This window comes from Tachypleus tridentatus, chromosome 7 (genome assembly GCF_004210375.1).
Source record: "Tachypleus tridentatus isolate NWPU-2018 chromosome 7, ASM421037v1, whole genome shotgun sequence".
Lineage (NCBI taxonomy): Eukaryota > Metazoa > Arthropoda > Merostomata > Xiphosura > Limulidae > Tachypleus > Tachypleus tridentatus.
In genome coordinates this window covers 62,305,903-62,324,505 of record NC_134831.1, presented here as the reverse complement: position 1 = coordinate 62,324,505, position 18,603 = coordinate 62,305,903, and the positions used below count along the sequence as shown (strand labels likewise).

At 30.7% G+C, this 18,603-nt stretch overlaps 1 protein-coding gene across 2 annotated transcripts in view; it reads left to right on the top strand.

Annotated features, from left to right (window-relative positions):
* The window catches only part of LOC143255804 (uncharacterized), a 124,175-nt gene that overhangs the window by 17,282 nt on the left and 88,290 nt on the right, over positions 1-18,603 (top strand). For both annotated transcript variants that reach the window (XM_076512049.1, XM_076512048.1), the window contains exons 6-10: positions 4,796-4,986; positions 6,728-6,907; positions 12,979-13,113; positions 15,491-15,802; positions 16,663-16,831. In XM_076512049.1, the coding sequence (XP_076368164.1) occupies positions 4,796-4,986; positions 6,728-6,907; positions 12,979-13,113; positions 15,491-15,802; positions 16,663-16,831 (987 nt within the window). The remainder of the gene's footprint in view (positions 1-4,795; positions 4,987-6,727; positions 6,908-12,978; positions 13,114-15,490; positions 15,803-16,662; positions 16,832-18,603) is intronic.

The window sequence follows — 18,603 nt, the reverse complement described above, 5'->3', positions numbered from 1 at the left end:
ACATGAACCTATCTAATTATTTGCATATACTGAGAAGCTGCTACAAATGTGTGTTAGCAAATAATCTCATGTAATGTATTACAATTTATGGTATTAATTAATATTTAAGTGTATTTGTTAATGAACTCTCACTTCTTTACAGCTCTCATGAATCTCAACATTATGTTGTAAGTTGTCATCAAATGTGTGTGAAATAGCAATAAACATTTTTCATTAAACATTTTAAAGATTACACATAGCTATGCACATCAAGATATTCTTCTAGAAGTTGGTAGGAACATTTTGACTTAAACAGTTGATACTGTTTTATGAATTGTAGCTAGCAGTAACTGATATGATGTAAGATTGTGCACATGTTGTACATAAAAATGTTTTTTATTTGCCTGAATTATGTAGTGGTAGTAAATGTGTTGCTCAGCAGTTTGCACTACCATACATGTTTTATTAAGTAATTATAAGAGTAAGCAAATATGGAATCTGTATTTAATATAAAACATTCACAAAATTAGCAAATGCAATCTCTATTTGAGTATTGGAAATAATTAAGGAAATGTTTATTTGATAAACATAAAGAAGTCACAGATAAAGAGTAATTGTAGTTTTATGATAAATTTACCGTGTTTCTCCGAAAATAAGAGAGGGCTTATATTAATTTTCACTCCAAAATATGACACTAGGGCTTATTTTATGGGTAGGTCTTATTATCGGAGAAACACGGTAGTATATATTATTATTAGTGCAGTATATTTTTTACAGAAAATGAAAAAGTAAAAGTAAATTACTAGTATGATTCACTAATATTTTCTATTTTCTTTAAACAGAGCATTATTCTTGCTTTTATAGTTCCATATGCTTATCAATTTATGATTGTGAAATATTATTCAAAGCTCCTGTATTGTTTTCACAGTTCAGTCAAATTGTTGGTTGCTCTTTAACTTTCTCAGTTTCCATAATACAAAGTTCTGATATAAATCTACAGGCCAAGTTGGGGTTGTGAATATTCCAGTGGTTAGTTTACTTTCCATTATTGGTTGATGCATCAGCTGCATTCTTGGGATCACTGACTTGCTGAAAGATGAATCACTACCCAAAAGGTAGTGGCATGATGGATAAGAATACACTGTTATCTGTCATTAGTCACTATACTATGAATTTTGTGTATATATCTAACAGTAATGTCATTGTTTGCAATTAAGCCCATACTTGATTCCTATGCAGGCTTCATTGTAGTTGTTATGCATTGAACGTTATATTTTTCTTCTCTCTGCTAATAAATAAACAGTCATTGATTGTTGTTAAACAATTTTAAATTGGATTCTGCAGTTTTAAGTTTTCATATGTTTGAAATTTGATGCCCATATTGTAACATCTGGTTTTTCCCTTAAATAGTTGTTTTTAAGCAGTTATGCATCCACTTAACCGACTTTGTAATAATGTACATCTTACTATTCACAAAGTAACATTCATAAATGTATTTACAGCTACATCATTGGCAAATCTCTACTCTGTTGTCATGAATCATGTAAAGAGCATACTTTTAATTAACTTGGTATTACTTTTGAAGTGTAAGGTTTTTTTAATATGGAAACTTACCTTTTTTCTCACAAGTATAGCTATTCTTGTCCAGTGCTGCTCTCTATATGTAATTTTTTTTTACATTCTACAGGCCTTGAACTCCCACATATCCCATAATCAATGTTGTTTATCCCATCTCCTTTGTTAATCATCATTCAGTAAGACTGTGATACACCCTTTTGATAGATGCAACTCTCTCTATTCAATTCTACTGAGTTGTCAGTTCTCATTACGCAGTGGATGTTTTTCAGTTGTATTCTTTTCATGTATCTTTTGTGACATAGTGCATTATTTCAATTATCGGTTTGCTGCAGTTCGTTTTTCTGTTGTAGTTTGCTACAATAACTTACCTTTGTTTAGCATTTTCCCCTCTAGTTTTGCACAGCTGAAGATGAATTCTGAAGTTTGTGTTAGAATCACTACTTATAAATGCCATTACACAGGCTTCAGATCAGTGGTTTTGTCTGATGATTTTTAAGTTATTATATATCAAGAGATTGATCATTAGATGAGCCTTCCTTCTTTTCTTGACAATGTTTGGATTCCTCCTGAATTGTACAAACCTATTCATGATGGTGAGGATTTTGATGGTCTTTTTCCTCTCCTTCACTATACCTAGCCTTCCTAAGCCTCTTCTGTGGAGTCTGCCAGGCTTAACTCAGCCTTTTCAGATATGATTCTGCATGTGTATTCTGTCTTACCAATTTCACATAATCTAGTTATTTCTTTGTTACATGACTCTCTGTTGTTAGAGTACCTTGTTTCCCTCCTTCATACTGAGCATTTTGTTTGTCAGTTGAGGGCTGGTACTACTGTGCTTTCCATAATTATGCTTTGGTTTATCATCTGGTTGATTAACACTTTCTCAACTCCAAGCAGTTGGAGTTACTATTTTCGCAGTGTACTTTTGCACACAGTCTGCAGCGTTAGCAATGTTTTCTTGGATGTACAACTAATAAACAAAGGTTTATTCTTTTTAACGTTTTATAATTATATAATTTTATAATTATATAATTATAATTTATAATGCCTTACATTATTTAGGGTAGAAATACATATCAAAATATTAAGGTGTATGTGGTGTTATACATGCTTTTTTAATTGCTAAATGCTGTATGCTAGTATAGAGTTCAAATGACAAGTATCAATAGTGTTATTAGTTTTTTTCACTATACTCTCTAGTGTTATAAAATTATTGTTTTAATTCTTAGCAATATTAAATCTAGTTTTCCGATGTCTGAATTCAGACACTCCTTCCTCTTTACTGTTACAACAGAGATGAGAGTAAATTGTAAACTTTAATACCTAATTTCAAATGTTTTGACATTTAATTGTATTACTGAACATATTAATTTTTATTGTACTAACTTCTATGATATTTACATCAACTGCCATTTATCTGACATGAAGCTAAATTATTTACAAAAATGTAAGTGAAGCAAATGAAACTGTTTGGTAACAATAGATAAACTAATAAAATCTAGCTTAAAAGTGAGAAACATAAGAGACAACATAGTAAATAAAGAAACAGAACTAAAAAACTAAGGTGTAAATATTCTTCCAAAATATTCCATATTTTTACCTGTGTTACTGAAACTATACCAAAAATTTTATCATATTTGATTGGTTGGAAACAGTGCTATAATAGTGCCATCACTTCAGTGAAAAATCAAATTTCTTTGCTTTTTTTGTTTTTTTGTCCTTATTTATTATTCAATTTTGACCTTTTCCAATGCCCAAAATTCTTCCCTAGTTTTCAAAATCTCAAAATTATTCTTATACCTTTTGAAAGAGTATTCACCTCTGAAGGAGATGTCTCACTTCTGTGCACAGGCCAAGCCATAGTTTACTGTTGTAAGCCAAATCAATGATAAATGTTGAGAATTGTCCCCTGCTGGGACAGAGGTAAGTCTATGGATTTACAATGCTGAGATCAGAGATCTGATTCCCCTCAGTAGACATAGCAGATAGCCCAGTGTGGCTTTGCTGTAAGAACACACACACACATCTTGAGAATCAGAACAAACTATTTAACCCTTATATGTGTAAAAGGATTAGTACATGCTTATAACTTTGTGACATTCATTCATTGTGAATGTGATTGATTACATGAAAGAAACTACATGTAGATTTAGGAAACTTATGAGCAGATACCCTGAATAAAGATATATACTAATCATAACACTTCTTGTAAAGAGAAAAATATGCATATCTTAACTGTAGCTCCCATTTTAAATAAAGTTAAAAAATACAGGACCATTTCATCTATTTTACTTGTGAAATTGCTATAATGAGCAAGTCTGTGATTATTTAAAATATATAGACTAATATTTTCAATATTTCTGTCATCATCAAAGTTTATTTGTTCAAAATACTTACCTATTTAGACAGAAATCTAATTTAAACAAGCAGACTTTGGTGAAATCATTATTATTGTAAACATTGGATGTTTAGATATAATAAAGTAAGATAAGCTTGAAATTTATTCATTCATTGATTTCATTATGTTTTCACTTATTGATAGAAATGGTATACATTGGACTATAATTGTGCATTACAAAATAATATCGACACCACTGTACAAAAATTCTTAAGCATTAGGATTTTTTGTGAATAACTTCTTTTTTTATTATTATTTATAAACAGGGTTTTTACTTCTAGTTAGTACAATTCATGGCAGTTTGATGAAGTGTGATTCACTCAGAAGGTGTGCCTGTAATCTATGTGTAGGCTTGAAAGACTTGTTATTGTACGTTCTGTAATTTTTATTTATAAACTGATAATGTTAGTTATTTCACTTATCATTATTATGATTTGATTTTTTCACACTTTTACGTTTTTTGTTGCAAGATCTACATGTATTTGAGTACAGTTGATAATTTAGTTCTGTAAATATATGTATATATATATATATATGTATGTATGTATAAAATGTCAATGTTCGATTCAGGAAAAAAAATTAAAATGTAGATTTTTTTCTTTATGGTTTCATTGCATGATTTAAAGCTATCTATGTTACACACAGGTTTCAGTTATAGTTTTCTCTTGTGTGTTATGATGAGGTTTTATTACAAAGTAAGCTTGTTTTCACTATCTTTTTCGAGCAATAATTCACCTCTTCTCTTACATTATATGTGTGTATAATAATATATGTAACACACATAAGTATCTGCATCTAGTTGATAAAATAATTATATTTATGTTTATTGTTTCTTCACAGAAATTTGTCTTCAGATTCCTCAATATTTGAAGATGAGTATATTTGGGATTATGAAAGTAACTTTATTGATAACTGTGTGGCATTGAAAGTGCATAACTCAACTTTGATGCCATATAACTGTCAGGGAAACATGCGGTTACCATTTGTCTGTGTCAGTTCGACATTCTGGAATATTGAAGAGTTGTATGACAGTATGTAATACTCTTTTTATTGTTATTGTATCTTTAGTGATATATTGGTTAAGAGTAAATTGACATGACAGTGTATCTCTTTTATCAAAAAAGAGTAATGGTAAATGTGTTGATTTATGAGGACAAAGTTTATGTATATTTATATACAAATTTTCTTTGTGTATACCACATACATAATTAGTGCTTGTGTGTATGTTTTTCCTTGGATAATTGCTAAGGAGGTTTCTATTCTTCAATAAAATTGTATATTTACAGTCACATACAGAAAACTAACAGAAATAATGCACTACAAAATTGACCTGGTAACAAGAATGTTCAGCTCACAGCCTGCTGGTTGTTGATTTATACCCAAGAGTTATCCAAGAGTTTATAATGGATGAAGTTGGCTAGCTAGGTTCCCTTTAGTCTGTCACTTCTACATTAGGGATGACCATCTCACATATAATCTTGTGGCTGCTTTATACATGTGCAGAGTTATTGTGAGCTGTACACTGTTTACAGCATCCTTGTGTTCGATTATGGGCACAAAATGCGCCCTATATAGTGAAACAGCAGTCAGTGTGTTATGTAGTACTGTATGAAATTCCACAATCAAACACTCCAACAGCATTTAGCCTTTCTCATTTTTATATAGCTCATATCATTCTACACTAAAAAAAAACGTGAATTTTCAAGTCATGTCCATCACAAATATGAAAATTTCCTCTAAACAGAAAGTTATATAAGTATGTAAATACAAAATATAGACTAAAACAATGTTTAAGCTGGTCTAGTTACATGAATGATATTAAGCATTTGAATCCATATCTGTATAGGTGCTTTATAGACAACCAAGAGTGCTTAGAAACCTCTGTTCATCTTAACCCTGTATGTAGAATTAGAAGTTATTCTTACAATGGCTTTAGTAGATTTTCTAACAAAAATAAAACTTTAAGAAGTATAATTGAATTTAAATGGAGGAGTGTGAACATTTAACTCATGGAATGATGATAAGTAAACATAGCAAGAATAGTTATTAGGCTTAATTAATGAAGAATCTCAAGGCACAATACATTCAGTACAGCATTTGGAGACAAAAATGTTTCTTCTTATTTGCTGTTTACTATGTCTTTTATATCGACTTATCTAATTATAGCTTTTACTCTGTTAGGGCTGAAATGAAATGAGTTTTCTGTTGCTAAGAATAATGTGCTCTATGCACACTCTAGATAAACAAATTTGATGAAAATGATCAATTTTGCTCTTTGACCTTTATGTATTGTTTTCTTTTATTACCAAAATATATACTTGTTTATTTATAAACAAGGACAGTAACTATGCTTGGAAAGTACTTATTAAGCTGAGTTATTATTTTACGTTCTACTGTATTATGCATTTGCTAAAATTAATGTGAAATTATCTTTAACCATAATTAATCATATTTGAAAATATTCAATTCCAAAACACGTGTTTTATCTGAAACTGAAATTAATGTTTTATTTACTCAGCTTGTAAATGAATATGTTCATTAAGAAAAATTTAGTGCATAGTCTCATTTATTATAATTGCTACTTTGCTTAGTTTAGTCTCTGTTTTGTTAGGAAGAAGTAACATTTATGTACAGCCATGTTCTAGTTGAATTTGAATCAGGTTAATAAAGCTACTTCAGGTCTATTTTGTGTTTTTTGTTTTCTTTACAAAATTAACCTCAATTAAAATCTAACTTTGAGTGTGATAATAAAATATTTCTTGTTTTTTTCAGCTCCGTTCTGCAGAATTAGTGAAAAGTTTTCATTCTTAGCAAATGGATGCTTGAAAATTGAAAATGAAACTAGAAAAACCTACCATGATGCTATAGATAGCTGCATAACACATCATAAGGGAAATATGATAGAAAATGAGTTGTTTTTACAGTTAACTAGCACTAGCATTGTCTTAGGTGGTAAGTTTAGTGTTTCTTTATTTTATGGTTTAACTACCCAATGTTACATGTCAGTATTGGGTGTACATTTTTTTGTTTTCCTTAACTGTTTGTTCTAACTGAGAACTTTATCATTGTTGTGTCGAGCCCTGGTATTAGGTGGAAGACCTCATAGGCACTAGATATAATAGACGTAGTGTGTTTCATAAACTGTAATATATTCTCCATTGCTTTTGCATAAGGATTCTCTTGGAATATTTTATCATTTTGCTCATAAAATCTTCTGGTCAAAGCAGTCTACTTTTGTAATGGTTTTATTATTAACTGTGTTCTTTTGTATTATTTGGCAAAAAAGAAACAATGCACAGTTCAATCTTCTTAATGGTAATAAAAGTTTTTATTTCTTGAACTTTATGTTTTACAACCTAGCTAAACTAATGCTTGCTGATAAGCCTAAGCTTATTATAGATTTTAATACAACGACTTCTCTTACTTGTTAATTTTCTCTTGTATTTGTGGTGACTTTTCATATCTCAAATTCTTTGTTGAAAAAGAAACTCAGTATTCACAAAACTGAGCTAACTGACAAATGGCCTAACACTAACTAACTCAGTAATCTGTCTACACCGTAGCAGATTTGCAAACAAGTCATTATAATACTGTAATCTAACTTTGTTCTAATTCACTTTTTATATTGTTAAACCATTTGGAAAGATCTAGTTATTAAGCCATGTGCTCTCAGTTGATGTCAAACCTCCATTTGGTAAAAAAAAAGAAGAAGACAAGTGTATTAAATGAAAAAAAGAGCCTACCACATAATTCAGAACTAAGGAAAACCCATTTAATTATGTAGCTAATTTAATTTAATGTAATTATTCATTTTATGTTTTGTTTATCACTTGCTCAAAAATTGAACGATTGCCAAATTAGTTATATAAGCATATATACGTGTGTGTGTGAAGATGAGGTAATTGGTTCTTATTCCATCAGTAACAAATTACAATTCTGAAAAAAAACTCACCTTTCTGCATACAGTAGCTACTCCTTGCACATCAGCCTTTGAAATTTTGCACATATTACTAACGTTAAGTTATCTCTCACCTCAGATGTGTTATAACGTGAACTGTTCTAGTGTGGGATGCAATCATCCTACAACAGTAATCTTCCACAATTCATAGGGTGACATATTCTCCATACATATAGTTCCACTTCATTCTTTACTTTAGCACTGTCATGAGCAGAAATGTTTATTGAGGTTTAAATTTTGTTTAATATTGTGAAATTTGTATTATCTTTATTCATGTGTAAACTTTTGTTAATTTTATTTTGTTTCAACCCATGTCACCTTTCAATTACTGCATAAAAAAATTGATCTAGAGAATTTTCAATAACAGTGAATTCTCAAGTGACTATTTCCTTCTCTTGAGGTTTTGGTGATGTTGCTAACACTGGCCTTACTGTCTGTATCTGTTGGAGGCTCATTTGTTTTGGAGGACTCTACTGCTAATATTCAATGTTGAGTTTGCTAATCTCTTCGTTGTGGCTACTGGAGGCTTATTGAATGTGGAGGACATTATTGCCATTGTTCAATTTGTTGTGGGTTTGCTAATCCATTCATTGCCTCATTTACCTGTCCCTTCATCAGAAGCGTATTTCCCCCTTTCTGAACCTGAAAACAGGGATTTTGTGAATTTTTATTAGTTCTTACCACCTCTTATGTTTGCTCTATGTCCCTATTTACCTGTACAGGACACTGTTTTTCCTCCTTTAAAAATCTCAAATCTCTTGTTCTCCTTGGATCCTTTATCATGAGTTGTAGCATTTCAACCCCTTAAGTCCCTTATACCTGATCCCTGTCTTTAGTCACTCACTCTTATGATCACTTTTCTCATATTTGCTTTCTTTCAACCCATCTTTTTTGTTACTTATATTCTCTTCATCTCCTCTCTGAAATCATACACTGTGATTCTGGCCGTGTTCCTAGTATTTTTTCAATATCTTGACCATTGTTTTGTCTTCTACTTTATCCCTACTTACATGATTTGTCTACTGTACAGATTTTATAGAATCTAATGCTCTTCTTTTTGCTGTTTGTTTGAACAAGAGACAAGAGAGTCAGGAAGATGGTCTTTTACACTCTTTTTAGGGTTTTATTCTTGTCTTTTTGTTGCTCCTTAAAAGACCTGAGACTAGTAACTTATTATTGACCTTTCTTCTTTCAGTCAATAACTCATGGATTCTTAATTTAAGTTGTTAGTCCTCTTCACCTGGGCTATTGATGACCTAGGTCAATGTCTCAGATTCTCTTTTACAGATTCTAGTTTCCCAGTGCTGTAGCTTCTTCAGTTTTTTCACTAGGATCAGGTTTACCAGTTTTAGATCTCCTCTTTGATATTGATTCAATTCCTTATGTATTAAACTGAGTCCTGGTAGTATTTATTTGGCATTTCCACAGTCTTGGACTTTGTTTCCATTATTATAGGTATTTTTGGTCGTTTTATCATCCTTCTCAACAACGTCACTTCTTCAGGAAGTTGCTCTTCTGGAGTAGCTATTCAAATCTTACAAAGTATTCCTCACTCTGACCTAATACTTTATCCACATTGATGTTTTTCGTTTTGTGGTTCTTTCAGGGTCTGTCTTTTCTATTTATCTGCAAGACATGGAAAGTCTAGTCACCTCAACACTTAATTCTCCTATTCTTCTTGTGTAAGTGGTTCTTTCTGTTTTAAGGGCTTTTGCATTGCTCTAACATCTTGTCCATTTAGACTAAGCTCACATTAGGCTTTTTTAATGGTCTTTCAAAAATAATGGAATGTCTCCCATGATCTGTTTTCTCTCATGTGATGTTGCTGCATTCTTTTCTTTTGGATCTATCTTGGTGATTGGATTGTGCCATTACTCTGGTTGACATTCCACTGCCACCCCAGGTTCAAGTCTTCATTTCTTTACTGTAACATCTTTCAAAGGATACAACACATTTTTGGATGAATCCAGCACCTCTAACATTTGATCTCATTTTTATCAGATCCTCAAGAGCTTCATGGAGATTCTCAACATTTTCAGCTGTATTGACTGGTGGGATAATGCTGCTATTGGCTATGCATGTGAATTAATTAATCACTTAGATGGTATTTCCTCTCCAACTGTTTCTTGTGTAGCTGCTCAAATTTGCACAGTCTTTCTGATATCAAATTTCAACTCACATTAACTTGAATATGTTTTGCATTCATGGCTGTTTTAACTACTGTGCTATGTAGCATTCAAGTACCCTGATGTCCAACATATAAGTTTAAAAGTGCCCACAAGAACAAATTCTGGAAATGTAAATGATTTGAAAGTAAGGTGAAAAGTGAAAGTAACATGTGCAAGTGAACAAATAAAGTAAAACGTTTATTTACAGTGAAAAAAATTTGTTAAGGCATTTACTGGGCAGTATCTACTTAAAATGTTCTAATAGGATAAGAACTATTGAAGTGTACTATTTCATAGTACAGTTTTACATATATAACCAGACCCAGCATGACCAGGTGGTTAAGGCACTCAACTCGTAATCCAAGGGTCGTGGGTTCGAATTCCTGTCATATCAAACATGCTTACCCTCTAAGCCATGGGGGTATTATAATGTGACAGCCAGTCCCACAATTTGTTGGTAAAAGAGTAGCCCAAGAGTTGGCAGTGGGTGGTGATGACTAGCTGCCTTCCCTCTAGTATTACTCTGCTAAATAAGGGACAGCTAGTGCAGATAGCCCTCGTGTAGCTTTGCATGAAATTCAAACCAAACCAAATATAACAAATTATTCAAAATCAGTTATAGGGGAGAAAAGATCTAGATTCATACCAGTTTCTAAACATATATGTGTAACACCCCAGAGAATTGACACAGCAAAAGGGTTAATGTGATATAAAATTCTGGCCACTGGTGCATGCAGTGTTTTCTTAAGCAAAAGGATTAGCACATTTTAACACTCATTTGACATCTAGTTCACAAGAGCTCCATAAATACATGAAGAACATGCACAAAAATTTGGAAAAACTATATAAGTACAACTGAATAAAAGATACTTTTTGAACTAGTTATGGAATGATGAAATTTATTCAATAATTTTTAACAGTGGAATGAAAGATACAAGAAACAATGTTGGAGTCAGAATGAAAATATCAACAAAAGGAGAGAAAAATGGTATAATATGAATAGATTGTGTTATGGTAGAGAAAAATAAAAGTGAGAATAATAAGTAACAAATAAATGAAAGCTTAAACAGTTAGTACAGGAATAATTTCTGGCACAAAGAGAGGAATTGTACTGCACATCTTGAATTTATTAAGATTCATGCTTGAGATTTTGTAAAAGAACCAAAAATGAATATAGAAGACAAATTCTCTCTGTAAATAACTAATGAGAAAAGAGACAACAAAACTTTGAACTATTCTTGACAGCCACAAGGTCAAGAAAGCCAAGGGAACTATCTTATGAAACATCAGATAAATTTCTTGACCAGCCAAGCCACAAAAAGTAAAACTTGAAACTGAATTCTTACATATAATCCCATCCTGTGACAGTACTACAAAATCAAAGTTTTGTATGTTTGGAATGTATATTAAACAAGAGTAAAATATTTAGCACTTGCATACTGTTTTACATGTTTGTAAAAGTTTTAAATTTTGTAGTATTTTAACTTGAATTATGGTAAATTCAGTCAATATCTTGTGCTAATTGAAACCTTTATGCTATTTTCTGTATCAGAATTCAGGAAATGAGGCTGTTGTTTCATGGAATTGTTGTATTGTAACCTATATTGCCTTTTGTATGTGGGATTGCTTTGTGAATGCTAGATGTAATAGAGGTATCTTCACATGTTAGTAATCCAATTTTATGATTGGTCATTTACATAAATAATTGGTTGATGGATACAGTTTTAATATTTTCTGCCATCAATAAGTCAGTTTTCCTTTGTTCCTGTTATCTGTTGATTGTTTGTGTGTTTCTAGTTTATATCTTAATATATGTATATATATTAAGTTCAACCACTGTACATCAGTTGCTTTTAGATACACTTGGCTGGTATGGGTATTAAAAACTTTAGTTAAAATAAAGTACAGAACAACATTTTCGACCTTCTTATGTCATCCTCAAGTTGACAAATACAGATCTTAAAGTTTTTAATACCCATCATGAAAGTGATCTTTTTGTACTTAATGAAATCTCTCTATCGTTATGTATTGAACATCCTGTGATAGAAATGGAAATCAAACTGCTCGGGTTTTTAATAAATAAAGTTGCTAAGAATTGAAATGTTATCTATTACCTTAACATTTAATACTTAGTTCTGTTTTCATTAAAATTAAAAGCAACCTATCTCTTTCATAGCACATAACTGGTAAACATTTGGATTTGATGGACCTTCATAAATGTAGGGCTTGATGATGTAATTGTTATATAAATGTGTATCATTATGTTTGTGGTTTAATTCAAAATAAAACATGAAAAGAACAAATGACAAGAGATATACAACTATTAATAGAACAATTATTTTGAGTTATTTGGTGTCCAGCACCAGCAGTTTTTTGTTTAGTTTTTTACTTTTCATTAATATGATCATGCATCATGACATTGGTTTAACATAAGTATTAAACTCGGTCAGTTGAAGAAGTGGTATTATTGTACACCTTGTTTTAAGTCCTTGAATCCTGGCTGTTGGGCATTAAAAAATGTTTTGTAAATGTCATTGAATATTTTGTGTTGGTAATTGTACACACTGAAACTGTTAGATTAATTAGGTTTATTTTAAAGTTTATATTAGTGCTATTTATATTAGTAAACACAGGATGTTTACTCTCTTGAGCTGTCAATTATTCGTATAATAGTTTAGAATCTTAGCTGGTAATTGTACAGTGAATGTTTGTTTGTCTTGCTTGGAACCCAAGATGTCAGTGAATTTTGAGTAAAAATATATATTTGTGATTCATTATAGATGATTATCTGTGCATGGGTTATGTTATATCTAAACTTTTCAAATTGTGTATAAAAATTATATCACTCCATCAAATATTATGCTTAGTTCACCAGCTACTTTTTTTTTTTTTTTCAGGAGACTTCTGGGTGAAATCAACAGAAAGTGTGAGAGGCCTTTGCCATGTTTATTTGGGCTATGGAAATGACATACTAGTTGAAAATTGTACAGTAAAGCATGGCTATGTTTGCATCAGTAGTCCCTTAAATACGGGTTAGTAGCTATGAATAAATATCTTTATTTACTTTACGCTTAGGGTCTTTAACAAAATGTATTATTTACTTAAATATACCAACTACAGCCTTTATGCCATTAGTTTGACATCAGTTCAGAAGCTTTATTCACATGATACATTATTTAAACTTGTATTTGTGATACAGTTCTGTTCATTCAACAATAAACTTATGAGCTTACAAGTAAAAAATTTGTGATTTTGATTCATTCTGCAGTGGCCACAACATAGATAACCAGTTGTACAGCTTCCTGCTTAATAGCAAAAAGTGAAAAGTCTTTTCTTTGGTCTAGAACTAGAACGTAGATTTTCATTAGATGCTGCTATTTCAAATTCTGACAGATTCATTCATTTTTAGCCATGTAGAAATTTTATGGTGGCTGCTGTGTAGGTTCATGATACATTAAAATGCTATTGGCTAATGTGGATAATGTTTTCAGAGCATAGAAAAGCACTGCTGCACTATTTATGACTTTGATGTCACATGTTCAGTCTTGTGATACTTGTGACACAATAATCTGAAAGAATCAGAATCAGATTGTAACTCAAAGATGATTCTGAGGTGATGGAAAAAAATCCTTGAATACTCTTGGAATTTAGTTCTTGTTTAAATGCATAAACCCTGTTTTAGAAGTTTAGTTTTGTGTGGCTTGAAACATTAAAGTATATTGTCCTTCATTAGTCAACTTTATAAAATCATTTAAAGAAATTACCAGAAAATAAATAGCTTGATACAATTGTTTGCTCTTAATTAGACATTAATCAAGTCATACAAAACAAAACATCTTTTATGTATTCTCCAGTTAGCTTAAAGTTAATACATCCTTTACTTTCTATGTCTCATACTCATTGTTAGTATTTATTCAGTTTTCATCATTGTATACTAAAATCAGTACTTTTTCCTATATATTTTTCTGCTGTTCTACCTTTTCGATTTTCTTTGATCTAAAGCAAACAAATGTGATTGATACTGCTGTCCAGTGTTACATGGTTTATCTATTTTTTTCATCCTGACTATTTGAAAATAGCGATGGATACTTCATTGGTTCATTGAACTCTCAGAAAATATTATTTTAATTAAAAATGTCAGATTGATAATAGAGATTCTGGTTAAACTAGTTAATATGAAAACTCTACAGCATTATTTCCCATTCAATACTCCAATTATGCTATGGCAATCATGTTGTGGCTACATAATGATGACTTAGTTACTAATGTTACTCCAATACGTTGAGATGTGTTTAAGAAGGATGTTCATGAAATAAAATCTGATACATCAGGCAAAAGTGATTTTTAATTCTTATCAGAATACCTAAGGTCAACATGGACCCCAATGACTTTCTGGGTTATATATCTTTTTACGTAATCATTACAAATTTATATAGATTCACATAATTGTTAAGCAAAAACCTTGGACTTATATGACACTTGTGTTTGAAATAGGCAGATGGAGTATGTAACTGTAATCTAACATATATTTAGGGTGCATGTGGATCTCAAACTATCATTGACCATCACTATACCATATAAAACAAATTTATGAATTGCTGTTGTGGAAGATAATCCATCAATGTAGTACAATCTTGTATTGTCTGTTTACTTATAACATCATTCTGGTAAGCATATATGCACATCTTATTCTTGAACAAGTGTTTTCAGTTGTGATTGTTTATAATACCATAATCTTCAGAAACGTTGTTTGATAATTGTGAATAACCTGCTTATTGGATTTTCAATCCATAGCCAATAAATAAGGATGCATTTGTGTTGGGATCTGGTTGGACATAAGGTGACATACAATGTACATTATCAGTTTTCTTTGAGTTTGTGGTATTATGGAAATATCATTATATATTGATGGTTAATGACTTGAATATAGAAGTATGATAAAACTTGGGGATTTTTTTAATACACTGTTTATATGAGGATTGGTTTAATACCACTTGTATACTGATGAATAACATAGTTTTGTAATTTCATGATTTGTCAAACATACATGACAGAATGCATATATTTTTTATGTTGTTCAAATTGCATGGTAACCATAAAAAAATTATAATGTAATTGTTTTTTGGAATTTCAATCCAGAGTTTACTATGATGGTGATTTTGTGCTGGGGTCCAGCTGGATCCCATAACATAACTTTTCAAATATGTGCAGATGAAGGTTAAAACGAAGAAAAGTCAAAAACTGCAATTCAGTTTAATGAATTACTTTATGAGGAAAAAACGTACCCTTGAAATATAGTGTAAAAGATTTTTCATCTCTTAAGAATATTCTGATTTGTAAAATACAGTGTTTGAAACTATTCTGTTGAACTAGTCATGGAAATAGTATTTTTTAAACCATTTTCTTTAGATGTGAGAGTTTTTATTCGACCAAATTCTGAAACTCATCTTCTGGAAATGCCTTCTTTTTTGCAAAATGAAATTTCCAACAAACATTTGAACTGTGAGACAGAACCAAAAAATAATAATGCGTATTATATGTGGGTAAAAAATGGAATTTACCTCCCATTAAATAAACAATCTATTTTTCTAACTGATGTTATCGACTATACCAAATTGTTTGGTAATGAAAATACAAAGCAAGGAGAATACATGTGTGGTATATGGTTTCCTGGATTCCCTAAACCAGTCATGTCATCACCTATTTCTGTGTATTTTTCAGGTAAGTCATTTTGTTTCTTTATATAAGTTAATTTAAGTTAGTTTAGTAAGTTAGATAGAAACATTACAAATACATGAAGAGGTAACTTTAGCTCGCCTCCTGCTAGTACAGTGGTATGTCTCCAGATTTACAAAGCTAAAATCAGGGATTCGATTCCCCTTGGTGGGCTTAGCAGATAGCCCAATGTGGCTTTGCTATAAGAAAAAAACACACACACACAAACGTAACTTTAACTAAATCTTTAAATCAAATTTTGGAAATAACAGTATAAAAGCATTAGTAAACCAGTGTTTCCAAGAAGGATTTACAAATTATGTGAAAAATAAGCAGATACTCTTATGAAAGGCATAATTTAAGCTCATATTAAAAAAATGATGTGTAATAAATTTTTCTTCAACATTTTAGTGTTATAAAAATAAAAATTCAAAGGGTAAAAAATAATGATTGTTACCACTGATATTCCTTGTTAAACAACGCTGTATTATTAATAGGTTTGGAAATTTCCATTAATGAAGGAAAAACCAGATCAAATTGCAAATTGTGTTAGTGTTTCAAACAGCAGATCATGTAGATGAGAGAGTAGCCTATTAAAAATTAAAAGTTTTTAATAAATGTATTTAAACATTTTGTGAAATATGTTTCAGTATTAAATGTGAAAATCATAAATTAGTGTTAATAAGGTCTGGATAAAGTAAATATGAGTTTGATAATGTAGTAAATTGATTTTTGAGAAGTAAAGCAATCACATGTTTGTAACTCTTGGAGATTGGCTGAAAATAAAATGTTAACATTTTCATACACAATAAGGGATTTTTAGGAGAGAATATTTTTATTCTAATTAAAAAAATATTGTATTTCAGATTTAATCTCAGTAATGATGAAGATTCAGGAAACAGTTTCTCCTTTGCATTTTAGTACAAATTATTTTCCTGGAAAACTGAAAGTCTTTATTGAAACTTCAATGAATTTAATGATTCAGTTGTTGGAAGATTATCTACAAAGTCCAGCTTGGGATTTTGTGAATTTCAAGTAGGTTTTGTTTTTAATTGTTTAACATGGTTATTTGAAGATTCTTTATTGTATATTAGATACATTTTACTTAAATGCAATTCACTATTCATATTATTACACTGAAAAATATTAAAACGTTTTTTAAAACATTATGTTGTGCATATATGTGTACGTGTACATGTGCGTGCGTGTTTATAGCCAAAACATCAGTATGATTTACCTGTGGGTATAAATAAGAAAACACTGAATATCAGACTTTCTTCCTTCTTTTATTAATTTCTTCTACTGTTTTTGTGACTTCAAAGGTCCCTCTTCAGGATATACTTTTATTGAGAATGTACATCAAAAACGTATAAAATACTGCTTTTCAACTAAACACAAATAACCTAAATTAAATACATATACTTTCCAAGTTTAAAAATATATAATACAGCTCATGTATAAATTAAGTGCACGATAAATGTTCAAAAATAAATAAAATTAGTCAGTATACTTTACCTCTTAAAATTGAAATCTTATTCTAATTGTATTTATTTATAAATGAGTTATTGGTAAAAAATAAAATTTCTTTATTATTGTTTTATTAGATTTCACATAACCTGAATTACATAAAGCACTGTTCTTTCTGTTACAGCTGAAGATATCTTGTACAGAAAAATTTTTTTTAAGGTTTATTCAGTAATCTGTAAAAAGTTTAGGTTTTCTTGATAATTTTATTATTTTTTATCTGTCAGTTTTTATCTGCTATTTGTTTCAACTATGTACAAACAAATGAAATATCAATAAGCATATTTGTACATTAAGTCAAAACAAAAGAAAAACATTCTCTTTAGGTGCATTAATACCTCTTTTTAAATATTTTGTATAAAAAATGTTATTAACAATTTTAAAACCTCATTATATTACTTTTTCTAGGTAGTGACACTGAACTAAAAATTCATTTAGTCCTTGTAATTTGTTTATTGCCTCTTGCTTCTTTACTGGAAATCAAACAATATAATCTATTTGAAAATTTTCCAGGAATATTTAATTTTATATGTTTAAGATGACTACTAAAAAATCAGGATGAAAATTTATGGGCTCATAAAAAAAATATCAGCCAATTTAAATAGACATTGAAGAGAAGCTTAAACATTCGTGTATTCTTCAACCTTGATTTTTTTCTTTTCCTGTGTTATATTATTACTGTAGTTCCCTAGTTCTTAATGATTGCCCTAATCCATATTTTTTCCATTCCTAGACCCCTTCAGTTTCAGTGACATTAAGCTTATTCTTTCCTAACTATCTGGTTCTTCTCTACTCAATTTTAGTCATTGTGCACCCACTTTAGAGGTTCTCCTGTTTGGGATAATCTTTGCCTTTAGAGTGGGTGGGGTGGATTTTGAGCACCAGTTTTACCCTCCAGTTCTCAATACTCATGTGTTTTCCTAATCTTTTTTGCCACACGTTTTTCCCTAGCCTCTTTACACTTCACATCTAAGGTGCTCCATCATGCTGCAGGGCATTTTGTGAATGATTCTTGTTCCCTTTACTTCTCAGTATCTCCCAAGTAATACAATAGTATGTCTTTGGACTTATAACACTAGAAACTAGGTGTTGATACCTGTGGTGAGTAGAACACAGATAGCCCACTGTGTAGCTTTGTGCTTAATTACAAACAAACACTTTTCCACTGTGGCTGTACCCCTTCTACATATCCTGCTCTCTTGACTACTTCTTACTGGTGATTGTTGGGCAGGAATTATGGTTATAGGTACTCTACTGTCCCAACTTCAACTGCATTCTTCTGT